This window comes from Rana temporaria, chromosome 4 (genome assembly GCF_905171775.1).
Source record: "Rana temporaria chromosome 4, aRanTem1.1, whole genome shotgun sequence".
Classification (NCBI taxonomy): domain Eukaryota; kingdom Metazoa; phylum Chordata; class Amphibia; order Anura; family Ranidae; genus Rana; species Rana temporaria.
The window spans coordinates 460330216-460348294 of record NC_053492.1 but is presented as its reverse complement, the minus strand read 5'-3'; the positions used below and the strand labels follow the sequence as shown (position 1 = coordinate 460348294).

The window sequence follows — 18079 nt, the reverse complement described above, 5'->3', positions numbered from 1 at the left end:
GCTAAATGGACTTCCATACGCATCTCCTAGTGCACATCTATTCGGGGCCAATGCATGGAGTAGGACGCAGGCAGACTGATTTCTGACCCATACATTGGACCCACGCGGATGTCCGCTCAGGGATGCATGTGGAAACTCGTGCAGGTCCATACAACCGATCACTGCCTACATGAAACCCCTGTGCATCCCCGGAGCAAGAGTGTATGGATCGGTTTGTCCGTGTGATTGAGGCCTTAGAGAAGCTCCATTTAAACTTTTCCTGAGTAGCAGAAGGCCAAAGAGATATCTTGCAGGTAAAAGAGCAAACATAAACATATATGTTTTTAAACTGTATCTACTCTTTGTCTAGAATCCTTCTTTAAAAAAAAATATCTAATTGCCTGAAGTCATAATTTTTATAATAGGTTTGATCCAAATACATTTCGGGTTTGCAAAAAAATAATACCTGGAGAAAACTTAATATCAGCGATCATTTCCTTCCGGTGATGAAAGGACACCATGTCTTCAAGAGTGTCAGCATTGACCACCATAAAGCTGCCGTCATTCAAGCCTACAGCTAAGGCTTTCCCATCTGGAGAAAAGGCACAGCATCGTCCACCTGAGACAAAACACATGTTAGCAGCTGAAGCAACTAAACCACAAAGCTAAAAAACTATTATAAAATCAATATCTCCACTAAACCAATGCCACCTAAGTAAGATCTGGCCATTCTTGTTGGAGTGCTGCATTACACCAATGTTAAAACTTACAGGCGAATGGTGACCCTATTTTCCATCCGTCTGGCGGATGGGATGAAACTAGACAGGCAGTCCGTTTTTTATCCAATCTCCCCATAGAGGAGAGCGGGACTCTCACAGGTCCATCTCTGCACAGTGAGCGGAGACGGACCTGTCATCTGGCTGCTTAGCAGGGATCAGCGGATTGGTCCCCCGCTGAGCAAGTGGAGGCCGTCAAACGGACAAGCCTGTGTGAAAGGGTCCTTAGGTGTATATGCAAACATGTAGGGAGCTAGACTGCTACATCACCACCTAAGTAAATGTCTGCAGCTGGAAAAAAATATAATGTCCATCATAGCAAAGGAATGGACAGTCTCAAAGTGACCACGGGGAGAGTGGAAAAGGAACCGTAGAGATAAAACACCAGCAAGTCCTGCTGACTTTTAATATTAGGACACTTACCTCTCCTGGAATCCAGTGGTGTCGTCACCTCAATAGTTTTTTTTAAATCGGCGTTCGGGTGCTGCTGCCACCATTTCTTGTAAGGGAAACCAGCAGTGAAGCATTGCGCCTTCACAGCTGGCTCCCTATTGCGAATGCGCAAAGTGTGCTGTGCTTTGTTAATGACCCAGCGGCAGGGAAAGTCACCTGGAATTGGGAGTGGGTGCCTGTAAAAACCAGGTACCCGCTTTCCCCTTTCCCCCAAAAGGTGCCTTTTGGGTGGCGCTCTGCATTAAATGCATTACAAGGCGCTGCACCATATTACCAGTGGTTGACCAGGCTCAGGCTTCAGGCAGGAGGAATGCACCAGGGGACGCAGATGTGGATGAGGTCTGAACTGGAGAATTTTGACCATGGCGGAACAGAAGGACTCGCATCACGAAACATGCTTTAGGGCACCCCCCTTTGTCAAATCCCCAAAACATGTCCTGGCAACCAGCCTAACTTCCTGGTGCTTTCCAGTTGTACAAGGTTGTATCAGCAGACTTCTGGATTTTCAGTGATGTCTCTTCCGGTGACATGAGTCCATCCATTGTCCCGCCATGGCCGGTGTTCTCTGTTTCAGACCCCATCCACATCTGAGTCCCCCTGTACATTCCTACTGCCTAAAGCCTGTGCCTGGTCAACCAATGGTAATACCATGCAGCACCTTGTTAACTTGTTTGGAATAAACCATTAGGGCTCTTTCACACGGAGCGGATCCATATTGATCCGCTCCGTTAGCCCGTTTGGCTCAGCGGGGATTCCTCCTTTAATCCCCGCTGAGCTGTCGGCGGACAGGGCGGTCCCCGCACACAGTGCAGAGACCGCCCTGTCTCTCCTCCGCTCTCCCCTATGGGGAATCGGATGAATACGGACCGTGTGTCCGTGTTCATCCAATCCGTTCCGGCAGATGGAAGAAAAATAGGGTTTTCTTCCGTCTGAAAAAGCGGAACTTTGCGGGCGCGGATCGTTGCGGACGTTAGCGGATGCATCATCCGCTAACGTCTGCAATCCCATAGGGATACATTACAAGTCCGTAAACGGACTTGTAATAAACGGTCCGTTCGTCCGCCCGTGTGAAAGGGCCCTTACTTTTTTACCAGACACCTGGCCCTTTGTGTAATTGGGCTCCTGGACCTATCCTGTCACTTGACCTTTGCATACATCACACCTATTACATGTATGTGTTTTTCTAGGAGTGCCATGCTGGTGTTATGTCTCTACAGGAGAGTAAGAGACTGCTTTAAAGTGCTTTTACTGCTTGCTCAGAACATGTAAACACATCTGAACACATTTTTCCAACGTTTTGTTTCTTTAAAGATGCTGCAAGTACAGAACAATGCCTCAGAACACCTCCCACTTATGTTGGGGAGATGAGAAGAGGGGCAGCATTGTCAGTTCATTACAGGAAGTTAGCAGTCTACTGAATTTCAGGCAGATTGTCAGGAATTTGTTTTAAAAGAGGATAAATGTGCAAATATCACAGAGAAGTATTGAACATGTTTGTCTTTTTTCATTTTACCCAGACATACAGTTTGATAGATATTCAAGGCAAGCATTGAAAAAGACAGTATACTCCCAATTTTATAGGATATGACTCTCACCCTTTTTCAGCTTCCGCACAGCCAGCATGCGGTGTTGGGAGGAGAGTTCCCAGATCCGGAGAGTTTTATCATCACTCACTGTGGCACTTATAGGCAGCTGTGGGTGGGTTGCGAGACCCCAGACCTCTCCTTCCATGTGTCCCTTTAAAAAAAATATATATATATATAATCAAGTCAAAACAGCCAATTTGATTGTTTGGGCCTCTGCAATATATTTCAGTCACAAAGATGATCTACATTTAGGCCCCTTTCACATGGGGCGGATCAGTAATGATCCGCCCCGTGAACCTCCGCTTGCTCAGCGGGGATCGCTCCGTTGATCCCCGCTGAGCCGGTGGATGACAGGGCGGTCCCCGCACACTGTTCAGGGACCACCCTGTTTTTTCTCCGCTCTCCCCTATGGGGGGGATCAGATGAACACGGACCGTCTGTCTGTGTTCATCCGATCCGATCCGCCAGACGGATGGAAAAGTAGGTTTTTCCTCCATCACACTTTGGCGGATCGGAGCGGGTCGGATGTCAGCGGGCATGCCATCCGCGGCTCCATAGAGGAGCACAAAGCGCCCGTTCAGGTCCGCCAAAAAAACTGGCAGACGGGCCTCCCGTGTGAAAGAGCCCTTACTATGTATTTATGGTCTGCAATATTAATTATTATGATTATACAATCATGTAACTATTGTCTTATTATTGATTTGTACCTAATAAAATACTTATAATTATATTCCTATTGATGGTTGTTTCTCCCCAGACTGCATGCTCCGTACAAAGTCCCACAATTCCCCTATTCCCCCTTTTATTTTTATTTTCCATTAGATAGGGATGGAGGTATATGATGCCTATTGGCCTTGACCTCATACAAAGTCCCAACTTGTGTCTATGTTGTATCACTGAGTTCTTGATGAAGAAGGGGTGCAGGCTGTCCGACTTTAAGATAAGGCTAAAGAATGTTTACAGAGATGACACCATTGACAAGAGGAATGTCTTGTAATTGGTGACTCTTGTCAATGGTGTCACCTTTGTAAACATTCTGTAGCCTTCTTTGAATGTTGGACAGCCTGCATCCCCTCCTTCATCAAGAACTCCACAATGGCACATTGCTTCTGTTTGCAATCCATTATTTGTCTGCAGTGAAAAAGAAGGTCAACATATGAAATCAGAACAATCAATGTAAGTGAATAAAGAATTAGTTACATTGTTAAATAGTTAAAAAATTGTTTGGCATTTTAAGTTTTGTCTGGAAAAAAGAGGTTAATACTGTGACCACACTGTGGATTTTATTTAGTAATAATAAGCCTTCACCAGCCTTACCAGAACACCATAATTACTTTTCCTCTCAGAGCATCTGCTTTTCATGTATTCATCAATATATGCTTACACTGATCTAATCAATGTACAAAATGATGCGATTTTCTTCCATATAATTGTGTCATCCTGGCTACACCCCCCCCCCCCCTCCACTCCCCGGATGTTTTCTCGATAACGATCCAGCTTTGCAAATACATTTGTTCTCTTTAGAATACCAACCTGCATTGTAAATGGTTTGAAAGATATACCCTGAATTATAAAACAGGCAAAACAATGGATTTAGAATTGGTTTTTGATTCTTTTTTCCGCCTTTACAGACAATGGAGCTCTCAAACAGAATAGATCTAAAGACAAACTGCTATACTCATCAATGTAATGTGGTAGCTACTGATGGTTAGAGCAGAAACGTAACTGAATTTGAACACCACAATTTGAAAACGCTGTTTAATTTATTCCCAATAGTCAGAGCAAACTTGCTCATTCGAAAGGGGGGACTTTTCACCCTGGCCCGCCAAGCAGCTTCCAGGAAACCAAAGTCTTTGGGTTCTGCCTTTGCGCCAAAACAAAAAAACCTTGAAAGAGAACAAAGAGCAAGACTCTTAGCGGTGGTTCACTCGGCTCGCGCCCCGATGAAGAGACATGATCCTGGACCGGCCTCAGGGGGTCTTTTCACCCTGGCCCCTTTGCCGGTTTTTCACCGCCCTCCATGTCTCCATGCTTTACTTTCTTGAGAAAACACTTTAAACCCCCCCCCCCAGCCTTTCTAGCCGCTGCCATCTCGAGTTATGACAGATGTAGCATTTACTTTCTGGAATCCACCTGCCCTTAACCATAGCTCCCAACGGTCCCTGATTTTGAAGAGACTGTCCCTGATTTGGAACAAAGGCCTTCTGTCCCTCATTTTGGTCTGATCTATATAGATGTGTATAAAATGCACTATTTATCTATCAGATAGTGTTTCCCAGTGTTAAACCTTTCATCCAATTTCTAAATTGCTGCATTTGTAAATTCCAAAAGCCAATATATAAGGAATATTAGTGGGAAAAATGCACTTGTGGGATTAACTAATCAATTTATTTTTTACAATTCTCCTTTAAGAGGGGCGTGGCAGGGTGTGTGTCCTGCATACTTTTGCTAATAGGTGGTATGCCTTAGGTAAGGCATGCAGGCAGGAGGGAGAAAAACCCTCTTCCCCTCCTCCAGATAAAAGGGAAAAAAATGCACAGGAAGACTCCTGGGATGTATGAAATCATTTTGACCTAGGCCAGCAAACCAGGAAGCAACTGAAGAAATGTAAAAAAAAAGTATAAGTTAAAGTGGTTGTTAAGCCACTTGTACAAAAAGCTCCAATCCCCTCTGTTTTAGAACAATAAGTTCCCATATGTTTGTGTCATATCATAAATATGCTTATCTGTACTGATAACACAGCATCTTCCTGTGATCAGGTGCCTGCTCTCTCCTCAGTACAGATAAGCAAATATATGATATAACACAGGGGAACTTATTGCTCTAATACAGAGGGGACTTAATGTTAAGTATGAGAAGAGCTAGACAAGGGAGGGGCGAGATGGAGGAGAGGACACAGGAGACAGAGCTTCGGCTGACGGGGGTACATATGCGAACAATGGTGTCAGGGCTCAGCAGCCCCGATATATCGTGGTCAGCGTACAGAGGAAGGGCATAGCCAGGCAGAAACAGACAGGTATTACAGGTGATACGTGGGGCCAAATGACACAGCACAAGCGCTGTGCTGTTAACAAACGCTTTAATATTGATTGAGAAAGTCCTAATTAAATTTTTTGTCAACTTCACTGATCTCCAAGAAGAATTTTGTAGCTGCATTGTTACTTTTTTGCTACTCTGTGATAAAATGTTATAAGTACAGCAGAGATGCTGTCCAAATAAGCAATGTCATAACGTATGACATTATAACCTTGCAAATACAGTGGAACCTTGGATTACGAGCATAATCCGTTCCAGGAGAATGCTCGTAATCCAAAGCACTCGCAAATCAAAGCGAGTTTCCCCATAGAAGTCAATGGAAACGAAAATAATTTGTTCCGCATTGACTTCAATGGCATACAATACCGCATGTGCCCAGAGGTGGGGGCCCGAGGAAATCGGAAATGATCGGGGACAGCTCAGCTGACCCCGGAAACCCTTGTAAAAGCTTGGAAACACCCGGGAACAGAGTATTTCCGAGTTTGGCTATGAAACAGGAAGTGAAGAGAAATCTCCGCAATGGGACACATATGGATAACCTCAGTCAGTCTGTGCCAATGTCTGCTTGGCAGTGTATGTCCGACGCTCCTGATAAGGTATATTCCAAGAAACATTAGTATATCATTTTCTTTTTTATTGTGATTCACCTTGAAGTCCTGTGACTTTTACCATTGCATTTTTATACACGAGGGTCGATTATTCTAAAAAACAAAATTTTTTATCAAAATAAATTCCGCAGACATGGTGATGTCATACATATCTACTTCCATTAGGCAATTCCCCTGTGCTTTAAAAATGATTATTGTACCACAAAAAGGCTCACATGGGGATTCTAGAAGGAGATAAAGGGATTATGGAAAAAGATAAACAATGAAAGTACTAATGAACAGACATGTTTTAATGGGTTCAAAGTACTCAACGTTTTAGAGATCGAATTATTTGCCCTGTAAAAAAACATGTTACTTGTCTAAAATTTCCAAAGTATTTGAAAAACATCACTTGCTGTAGACATCTTTGTTGTAAGAAAGATACAAGAATTTGGTTCCCTATGGCCATCATCATAGATGTCTCTTTTGCTGTGGGCTTCATGGAACCTATGCATAGGGTAGAGCAGGTTTTGGGTGCTGGTTCTAAAGATGGGCCATGGAGGATTGGGAATGAAAGGGATGGTTGTGAGAAAACACTGGGAGGTGGGACGAAGTGCGAGCTTGTGGCCAAGTTCATGGTTAAGGCAGGGCAGTGATACTGAATCTGCTGCACCAAGTAACATTTTATTGTACTGGTAGCACTCAGACACTGAGGTAATGTATACAGATCTTGGAAAACAGTGTCATATACAATACAATACCATCACCAACATCGGAATTTCTGTTTACCAAAAAAATAAATAAACACCTACCTGAACAAGCAGTATTATTGGGCCACTTTTATCAAGTTCTAAAACTTCTCCATTCTTGGTCCCAACCAGTATGTGTCCATGTCCCAATGTGATGGCACGTATTGAAGGATTGTCTTCTAAGAGTAAGCCTATAAAAGATTTACATTAAAGCTGTATGTTTCATCTTGCAAAAGTGAGTAAGTGAGCACCAAATGGTACAGCTGTTGGCTAGTCCCCTGATAATAAGAGCACCAAGAGAAGGACAGATGATGATGGTAATACTATATAGCACCCATTTCTAACCCCTTCCCGAAGAAAGGATGCAGTGTGTGGGCAGTAAAAGGCTTTTCCAATATCTACTCTTAACCATGCCATGGGCTGATTGTCAAAAAGTATGCCTGAATTTTTCTCCAATCCTTTGTGTACACACATTGGACAATCTGTAAGGCTACTTTCACACCGAGGCGTTGGTGTCGTCGGCGGTAAAGCGCCGCTATTTTTAGCGGCGATTTACCATCTTTTTTGCAGCGCTTTTAACCCCCACTAGTCGACGAAAAAGGGTTAAAATCGCCCACAAATGCAGCAGGGATTTGCCGGCGGTTCGGCAACGCTGCCCATTGATTTCACTGTATACACCGCTCCTACAGCGCTGCAAAGATGCGGCTTGCAGGACTTTTTTTTACCATCCTGCCAGCGTACCGCTCCAGTGTGAAAGCACTCGGGCTTTCACATTGGAGTGAGAGGAGAGGTTCTTTATTTTTAGCTAATTGCCTCAGTGTGAAAGCAGCCTAAATGTATAAAGGCCCTATCAGGCTTAAAGCCCAGGAGTTTAGTCACTTTGTACAATGTTCTAGATTACTAGGGTTTAAGTCCAAAGAGGTGCATGCTACCTTTTGGATATATCTCTTTCATTTACAATTCATATTTTTATGGAGCACCAGGAGCAAGGCTATTGCTCTAGTTCCTGAGCTCTGACGCTGGACCTTATGGCTTCAGCAGCTGCAGAGTTGTATGCAGCACTGTGCCTACTCCTCCCCTCCTCCTGTCCCATCACAGAGCGATTTGTATTAGGTGACCTTTTTTACAAAATACAAAGGTTTTTGTAAATAAACTGTGGATGGGAGGGGCGGTCAAAAAGATGCTGTGTGCGTGAGAACAGCGTCTCTCCTGTCAGAGCTCCGGGAGTGTAGCAATAACTGCATTCTGCTCTGTAAAACTGCCAGGTGTAAATTAAAGAGATTAGTCCACGAGGTGGCATGCACCTTGCCCTTGCTGGGCACACACTATTTTTTTTTTTCCGTGCAACCCGGAAAAAAAACCTGACAGCTCCGGTCAGGAACCGCTGTACTAACCATGTGAGGTTAGTTCAGCCATCTCCCTCGCTGAGCTGTTGTGTTCTGACCGGGGGATGCGGGGGATGCCATTGGCTGAGAGTGCTGACCGGGAGCCAGACGGCTGCTGGTTTTTCAGCAGGCACGTTTGACAGAAGCCGTCAGATAGAACCACATACACAATGCGCAGAATGTCGGCCGTTATTTTTTGTACTAGCAAATGTCTCTTGACATTCTGCCCATGTGTACGGTGCTTAACGTTCATAATATGCCAGCACATTAAACAAAGTGGCTGAATTTGTGGCGTTCAGCTTTGATCTTAAGAATCAGGAATGCTGCTGCAGTGCTTTTGGTGTGCACAAATTGACAGCGCTAGCTGTGACATCATAGACACTCTATAGGGGGGGTATGGACCCCCTCTTTCCCCGTACATGTAACAACTAAAATATGTTGGAGATAATTAAATACCTTATCCCCAATTTTAGAGAGAAGAATTGAGTTAAAGAAAGACTGCAAAGGTGGTCACAGGTAAAAAAAAAAAAAAGTAGTGCAACAACATCACTGACACAAACACTATGCAGAAAATGTCTTTGGGTGACAGCTGAGATAAATGTCAAAGACAATCCAGCACACTTCACTTCTTTTACAGTAACAGAATTACCTTTAGAATTGGAGGAAACAGCAGATCTTTTAATGGCGTATGTCTTTAGGCACCTTTCAAACATGTCATCCCAGAGCGCCACAACTCCGTCCTTCCCACCGGTGACAAAGCCCTGAGACACACACACAGACACAAAAAAGAATGAGTTCTAGTATATAATGCTTTGATATTTCGTGTATCTTAAAGTGGAAGTTTAGTCAGAAAATAAAGTCCTGCTATATCACAACATTGAAATTTCAAAATTCAGTAATACACCGTCATACCCTGCTCTGCACATGCTCAGTTGCTCTTTACTTTTAGGCACTGGTGAATTTGTAGAGGCCGATCTGCCGACAGCCTTAAAGTGAAATGAAATCCTTCTATCCTTTACAGGCAAGGAAGCTGCTTCTGTTTGATCTGCAACTGCCATGGTGATGCACATGTGATCATTTATGACACCAGCCATTTTATGGTTTGACAGTTTGGTAAAGAGGAAACAAGCAAATGTGATAGCTAGCAATCCTGGCATTACAGGTTTGTAATATTTTGAAACCGTTAAATTGATGGGTTTAGTTCCGCTTTATGATTTACTGCTGTTCAGGGGCTCTGGGCTTCAGCAAAATGACAGCCCCCTGCAAGAAGGAACAGGAGCAATGCTGGAGGCAATTTACAGCACACACTAATTCTGGTAGCATAAGGCCTCATGCACACAGGCTACAAAGCCACTACTACCAACGCCAGGAAAAAGCGGCTGTAAAAACTTGCTTTTAGTAGCTTTTTGTATTGGCGTTAATTCACGTTTAGCCACACTAGCTTTTAGCAGCATTTCTCTGTCTCTATTCAAAATCAATGGCTCCCTATGAGAGCCCATTGATTTGAATAGAATTCGCATCACAAGTCGGATCATGATGATCCAACTTCTGGAGCGCAGCTTGCGTGCTCATGATCTTGAAGGGGAACCCTTGCCAAAATGGAAAAAAAAACTGGTGTGGGGTCCCCCCAAAAGAGCATACCAAACCCTCTGGTCTGGTATGGATTTTAAGAGGAACCCCACGCCAAAAAAACTGGCGTGGGGTTCCCCCCAAATCCATACCAGACCCTTATCCGAGCATGCAGCCCAGCAGGCCAGGAAATGGGGGGGGACGAGCGAGTGCCCCCCTCCTGGACCATACCAAATCATGTACCCTCAACATGGGGGGGGGGGTGGGTGCTTTTCGCCCCCCCACCCCAAAGCACCTTGTCCTCATGTTGATGAGGACAAAGGCCTCTTCCCGACAACCCTGGCCGGTCCGAATCTGGAAGCCCCCTATGACATTCACCCCCCAAAAAAAGTGTCAAAATAAAAACAGTACACAGGTTTTTCACAAAGCAATTTATTAAAGCAGCTCCAGCGCCTCTTCCGATTTATTCTCCCTCTGGCGATATCTCCTCTCTCAGCTATATTCTCCCTTGGTTCTTCCTCCAATGTTCTCTTGATGCGCTCTCCCACTGTAATGCTAGGGCACTGTGTGCCATTATATAGTCATGGGGCAGGGCCACCCAGTTATGTTATGCCCCCTTGTGATGTCGGTGGACGGGGCATGATGGGGCAGTGATGCCACAAGGGGCAGGGCCACCGAGTGATGTCACTGGGTGGCCCCGCCCCATGACTATAAAAGAGACGCCAGAGCTGCCTTAATAAATTTCTTCATCAAAAACCTGTGTATGGTTTTTATTTTTGTCATTTTTGGATGAATGGGTAGGGGTACAATGTACCTCATTCACATATGGTGGGGGGCTGGGATTTGAAGGCCCCCTTGTTAAAGGGGGCTTTCAGACTCCAATAAGCTGCCCGCAGACCCCGATAACCAACAACTAGGGTTGTCAGGAAGAGACCATTGTCCTCATCAACATGGGAACAAGGTGCTTTGGAGCAAAGGGGGCGCAGGCCCACCCACCTATGTTAAGGGCATGTGGCTCAGATAAAGGTCTGATATGGATTTTGGGGGGAACCCCATGACAATTTTTTTGGTGTGGGAGTTTCCCTTAAAATCCATATCAGACTGAAGGGTCCAGTATGTTCTTGGGGGGAACCCCATGCAAAGTTTTTGTTTTCTATTTTGGCGAGGGTTCCCGTTCAAGATCCTTAGCGCACAAGCAGCGCCACAAGTCGGATCATCATGATCTGACTTGTGGTGCGACTTCTATTCAAATTAATAGGCTCTCTTAGGGAACCATTTATTTTGACGAAAAAAAAAAAAAACACTTGACGAGGCTTAGAGCAGCTTTTATCAGCGTCAGATGTTTTTTTACAGCTCTAACGCCGGTCCTGAGAACACGCTTGCCCTGGGTGCATGGACATATAGTATAACACGGAGAGGCTTTTAAGATGCTGAAAGCAGCTGTAAAAATACCCTGCATGAGGCCTAATAATTAATGTGGAATGTATGTTCCTTGCTAAAGAACATTATTTTGAATCAAGTTGCTATGTGTAAGGTTCCACTTTAAAGAGGAGTTCAAGCTTTGCATCATGTAGTTTTCATGCTGTGAATAAGCAGTAAACACAACAGCATTGCAGAGCAGCCCTTAAGAAGCGCCCTGGTTTTTAAGAACACGCTGCAATGATACATTTCACAAGCAAAGTCCCTAACTCCCTTCACAGCATCCGAGGATTTGGGAAGGGGAATTGTCTGTGTTACCGTCTCCAAAAAAAACTAGCAGATTACTGTTTTTTTTAAAGCATGTCATGAATGCATTGTACTTCTTCCTGAAATAGTACAGACTTTTAATTACAAATCAGATCTAATTAATCAAGTAATTATTTTGTACGTGCTCTAATTAAATGGGCAAGCAGATCCGAAAGGTCTAGATTACGCTGATCTGCCACTTCAAGTCTATTCGGAGTTTATTTTCCTTCCCATTTATTCAGCATAGCTTGCGCGATATTTGCGGGGGAGCAGGGCAACGATTTCGCCCTGCGCCCCTTGCAAATATTTTGCGCTGCCCTCGATTCACGGAGCAGTAGCTCAGTGAAATGCGAGGGAGCGCCGGCAAATTTGCCCGGCGTAAGCGCGCGCAAGTTAAATGATCCCTCCGGGGGCGGGAATCATTTAAATTAGGCGCGCTCCCGCGCCGAGCGTACATCGCATGCTCCGTCGGGAAACTTTCCCGACGTGCATTGCGGCAAATGACGTTGCAAGGACGTCATTTGCTTCAAAGTGAACGTGAATGGCGTCCAGCGCCATTCACGAAGCACTTACGCAAACGCCGTGAAATTCAAATTTCACGGCGCGGGAAGGCCGGCTATACTTTAGCATTGGCTGCCCCTACTATTAGAAGGGGCAACCTTGCGCTAAATTTGCCGTACGGAAACTCCGTACCTGGCTTGCGCGGGGACCGCCCAAGCTTGTGAATCAGTGGTAGTATGCAATTTGCATACTACACGCTGATCACAATGGGAGCGCCCCCTAGCGGCAAGCACAAGAATGCAGCCTAAAATCTGCGAGGCATAAGTGCCTTATGCCGCGCAGATTTTAGGCTGCAGTCGGTGTAACGAGGTTCCTGAATCAGGAGCACTCGTTACACCGGAGCAAGTAAGCAATTGCGCCGTGTAACTTATGGTTACACGGGCGCAATTGCTTCTTGAATCTGGGCCCAGGAAATCCTGACTTTGACTTAAACAAATTAAAAACAATCCCTGAAAGTTTGGAGACCATTTAGGAAAGTTGTTGAAACCTATAAAACATTTGTACATAGATCAGCTGAATCATCAATGCAGTTGCAATTTTATGCCCATCTCATCTTATGACATTATATCGATGATATATTTTTTTTTACAGAGCCAGCCATACATGTAAGATACATTAGGGTTAAAAAAAACATCTTTACACATTTTACACCACAGGGACCAAAGTCCTACCATTCAAATGTCCCTAGTTTGTGTCTTCTAAAGTATGCATGTTGGGACCTAAAGCTAGTGGATGAGGGAAAACCATCAAATCCACAATATGTAATAAAGGTAATTTATTAATTGTAAAGGGTTTAACGCCAAACTCACCAATAAACTTGTGTAATTTCAGGTTATAATTTTTTTGAAACTATTTTTGTTTGATCACCAGCTGCGGAATACAACGCAAGGTCGTTTTCATTTCTTGTTCTGTTGCATGTAAGGTAGGTGGTCATGGGATCAAATCTCACATTTAATGTTTTAAGTCTGGTGTGTTTTGCCTGTCAGAGCTGTTCTGTTACAGTGATTGAAATTCGGCCGGTTCAGCAGATACCGGCTGAGATTCAATCTATGTATGGGCAAGCTCTCTTGTTTTCTAGATACAATTACTGCTGGCAGCTATAGCCGCTAGCAGTAATCATTATGTTCTGCTGCACCCCCCCACGAGCAGAACACAATAACAATGTGGGAGGGATTCTGCCATCAACACCTTTGATGGCGGAATTTTCCTTCCTTCCACCTGTGGAGGAAGAAAAGAAAATCAAATCATCTATTGGGCTGCCTAAAGCTGGCCATAGATGATTGTTTAGCAAAAAATCCTCCATCCACTTTGTTTGTGTGGATGGAGGAATCCTTTTGCTGAACAAATAAATGTTTTCACCCCGCCGGGACATTGTATTCTGACAGTGGGACTCTCTGCTACAGTGATCAGCACCTGCAGTCCACTTGCTGCTGTCGCTGATCGACAAACATTTTCCAACATTCCTGTTTGACAGAGTCGATCTAATGATTGATTTATGTCAAACAGGAATGGCATGGCTACACGTAGATCGAAATTTAGCCAGTCCCTGCTGAACCAGCTGAATTTTGATCCATCCTGGGGCAAGTTTAAATCTGTCTTTATCTGTTCTCTGTGTCTTGAAACTCGGTTTTTGTCTGTGGTTGTCCAGTTAAGCTTACTGTGAGCTGAGCTGACCTGCCACACAAGTCCTTCCCCACCTTCAAGAACTCTAGTGATGACAATATGTTTATGGTCCTTGTTCCCTGCTGAGAACCATTTACCATCAGTTGGCAATGCAGTATATATCTGTCTTCCAAGATTCTGTACCTGCTCTCCTCCTGTTTATCTTCCCTGTGTTAACTTTTCTGTTCCTGCTCTACCCTAAATATCTACTATTTTTGTCAACATGCTCCTTTGCTCCAGGATTTCCCGGTACCCCTACATCAGGGGTAGGCAACCCCCAGCACTAGTGCCGCAAGCGGCACACAAAGCCTCTTTTGCCGGCACTCGACTCCCTCCCCCATCAGCAGAGCAGTGCAGGGAAGTGTCAGTGAGACACTAATGCATTCCAATTTCAGATGAGAAAGGGGGTTAAAGTGGTGGGGCAGATGAGCAGATAAGTTCAGCGTTAGTACAGATGAGAAGATGGTTCAACGGTGAGACAGAAGAGCATGGGGGGTACAACGGTGGAGCAGATGTGCAGGGAGGTACAGTGGTGGAGCAGATGAGAAAGGGGGAACATTGGTGGGACAGATGTGCAGGGTGGTACAGTGGTGGGACAGATGTGCAGGGTGGTACAGTGGTGGGACAGATGTGCAGGGTGGTAGTGGTGGGACAGATGTGCAGGGTGGTACAGTGGTGGGACAGATGTGCAGGGTGGTACAGTGGTGGGACAGATGTGCAGGGTGGTACAGTGGTGGGACAGATGTGCAGGGTGGTACGTTGGTGGGGCAGATGAGAAAGGGGGTACGTTGGTGGGGCAGATGAGCAGGGTGGTACAGTGGTGGGGCAGATGAGAAAGGGGGTACATTGGTGGGGCAGATGAGCAGGGTGGTACAGTGGTGGGGCAGATGAGCAGGGTGGTACAGTGGTGGGGCAGATGAGAAAGGGGGTACGTTGGTAGGACAAAGTAACCTACGTAAGTACATCCATTGGTTGTCAGCCAACCATATATAAACAGACTCAACAACAGGACAGCATACGTATAAAGATGTTATCACCTTATCCAATGCGTACATGGCAAATACTGGTCCGTCGTGGGCTTTGATGGTTTTAAGCAGCACAATGTCTTTCCAGATATAGATATCTCCAGTGGCTGCACCGGAAAACACCAGTTCTTCTGCCCGTCCATAAGCAACACACATCATTGTTTCTAGTTTAGCGACATTTCCAAACGTTCCTCGTTTTGCAGTAAAGCCACCACCTGTCAAGATGATGTAGTAGATAACAGTCATTTAATGTAAACATGACACTTCTGGTCATTAAATCTGACCACAGTAATATATTTCAGGTACCTTCCTAGTATACATAGGGTTAGATTCAGGTAGGGGCGCACATTGTTACGGCGGCGCAGCGTATCGTATTTACGCTACGCCGCTGTAAGTTAGAGAGGCAAGTGCTGTATTCACAAAGCACTTGCCTTCTAAGTTACGGCGGCGTAGCGTAAATGGGGCCAGCGTAAGCGCGCGTAATTCAAATGAGGATGAGGGGGCGTGTTTTATGTTAATTCTTGGTGACCCGACGTGATTGACGCATGCGCCGTCCGTGGAATTTCCCAGTGTGCATTGCTCCAAAGTACGCCGCAAGGACGTCATTGGTTTCGACGTGAACGTAAATTACATCCAGCCCTATTCGCGAACGACTTACGCAAACGACGTAAAAAATTCAAAATTCGACGCGGCAACAACGTCCATACTTAACATTGCGTACGCCTCATAATAGCAGGAGCAACCTTACGCCGAAAAAGCCTAACGTAAACGACGTAAAAAAATAGCGCCGGGCGTATGTAAATTTGTGAATCGGCGTATCTAGGTCATTTGCATATTCTACGCCGAAAACGACGGAAGCGCCACCTAGCGGCCAGTTTAAATATGCACCCTAAGATACGACGGTGTAAGAGACTTATGCCAGTCGCATCTTAGGCTAATGTCGGCGTATCTTGCTTTCTGAAAGAAGATACGCCGGCGCAGCTTTGAATTTACGCGGCGTATCTATAGATACGCCGGCGTAATTCAATGCTGAATCTAGTCCATAGTTTATACAGAATTGCTCTGTGGGTGAAGCAATCAGCTCTTAGCCAACTACTACAAAGTTATAATGTAGTAAAGATATAGGCCCGGATTCATATACCTTGGCGCATAGTTATGCCGGCGTATCGAATATACCCTACGCCGCCGTAGTGCAGAGCGGCGAGCACAGTATTCACAAAGCACTTGCTCCCAAATATACGCTGGGTTCCCTCGGCGTAACTCGTCGTAAGTTGCAGTGGGCGTGAGCCATGCTAATGAGGCGTGACCCCATGTAAATGATGGGCCGAGCGTCATAAAGATACGAATAACGTATGGCGCATGCGCCGTCCCGTGGACGCAACCCAGTGCGCATGCGCAGAATCACGTCGAAACTACTCCCTAAGATACGATGGATCACTGCCTACGACGTAAACGTAACCTACGCCCAGCCCTATTCACGTACTACTACATAAACAACGAAAAATACGACGGCAGTTCCCAGGTCCATACCTTTGCTTGAGTTGCGCCTCATAGATGGGGGAATAACTATACGCCGGACGTAAGCCTTACGTAAACCGTGTATATTAATGCGCCGGGTGCAAGTAGGTTCGTGAATCGGCGTATCTCACTCATTTGCATATTCGAATCGTAAATCAATGGGAGCGACCCTTGCGGCCAGCGTAAATATGCGCCCACGATACGACAGCGTAGGAAACTTACGTCGGTCGGAAGAAGCCTATTTTCAGGTGTATCTAGTTCTGTGGGCATGGCGCACAGATACGACGGCGCACATTTACACTTACGCGGCGTATCTCGAGATACGTAGGCGTAAGTGCTACGTGAATCCGGGCGATAGGGTGTAAATTACACTGTCCAAGGGTTTTTTCCAGTTTGGGGATCACTATGATGGGGAAATAAAGCAAGGATACAGAGGAATGATTTAAAGTGGTTGTATATAGAAGGCCATCAGGGCCTGGTTCATTTTATTTTAGGTAGCCCTCAAGAAGTAGTAATTTATGCATTTTTAATTGGTGTTGATATTGGGAGCCTGTGCATTATGTACTAGTTTATATAGGTTGGAGAAGTAGTCTTTGAAGGCATCTGCTAATTTTCTTTAGGGCCATAGGTTAAGAAGCCATGAAAGTCACGTAATGCTGACAGAGATTAACACTTCAAAGCAGGTAACCTAGGTTCACTTAAAGCACGGAATTTAAGCACTAGGGTGGTTTCCGGGGCACAAAGGAAAACACGAGGTGACGTCAGCGCGTCGCTCCGCCTTACACGTTTCGTCAGAGATGACGTTGTCTAGGGGCACTGGATGTCATCTCTGATGAAACGTGCAGGGGGAAGCGATGCGCTGACGTCACCCTGTGTTTTCCTTTGTCTTTCAGAGAACGGGTTTGTCTGTTTGTGCGCCGGCGCATCAGACTTAAAAGCTTTTAAATGTACATTTATGTGCAATACTGTTTTTTAATAAATTATAAAAAAGGTTTAACGCTATACGGAGCTTTTTTATCTTTCACATAATTCAATTCATCCATCCTTATGAGTGAATGAGAGGTGCAGACGCACGCTTGCATTCGGAGAAAGACCCAGCCTGGATTTATACTAAAGGCACTTTTTGATCCTCTGTAGCAGGAGGTCATTTGGAGCTGGTAAGTAGTAAATTGCATTACTTGGTGGTGAATTCCTCACATAGGGCGGTACCTGGTGGAGCATTTTTTTTTACGAATTGTGAAAAGCTTCTAGTTACAAGCACTGGTGGTCTTTTTTATGAACTATACATTGACAAATCTGAAAGATTGTTTTGTGGAATATTGATCTAGCACGATTTTATATTATTATTTTTTTATATTGAGGTATAGGACAGTAAAGAATTGCTTGAAAAGCAACATGGTGGGGTACATTTGGAGTGAATTAAATAAAACAATCTAAAAAAAAATTGGGGCTGACGCACGTTTCGTGG

The 18079-nt window shown here is 45.0% G+C and overlaps 1 protein-coding gene across 3 annotated transcripts in view; it reads right to left on the bottom strand.

The window, feature by feature from the left end:
• The window catches only part of EML6 (EMAP like 6), a 234721-nt gene that overhangs the window by 74210 nt on the left and 142432 nt on the right, over nucleotides 1-18079 (bottom strand). For all 3 annotated transcript variants that reach the window (XM_040351653.1, XM_040351651.1, XM_040351652.1), the window contains exons 18-22: nucleotides 15106-15308; nucleotides 9201-9312; nucleotides 7230-7357; nucleotides 2804-2945; nucleotides 446-598 (exon numbers count right to left, since the gene is read on the bottom strand). In XM_040351653.1, coding sequence (XP_040207587.1) covers nucleotides 446-598; nucleotides 2804-2945; nucleotides 7230-7357; nucleotides 9201-9312; nucleotides 15106-15308 — 738 coding nt within the window. The remainder of the gene's footprint in view (nucleotides 1-445; nucleotides 599-2803; nucleotides 2946-7229; nucleotides 7358-9200; nucleotides 9313-15105; nucleotides 15309-18079) is intronic.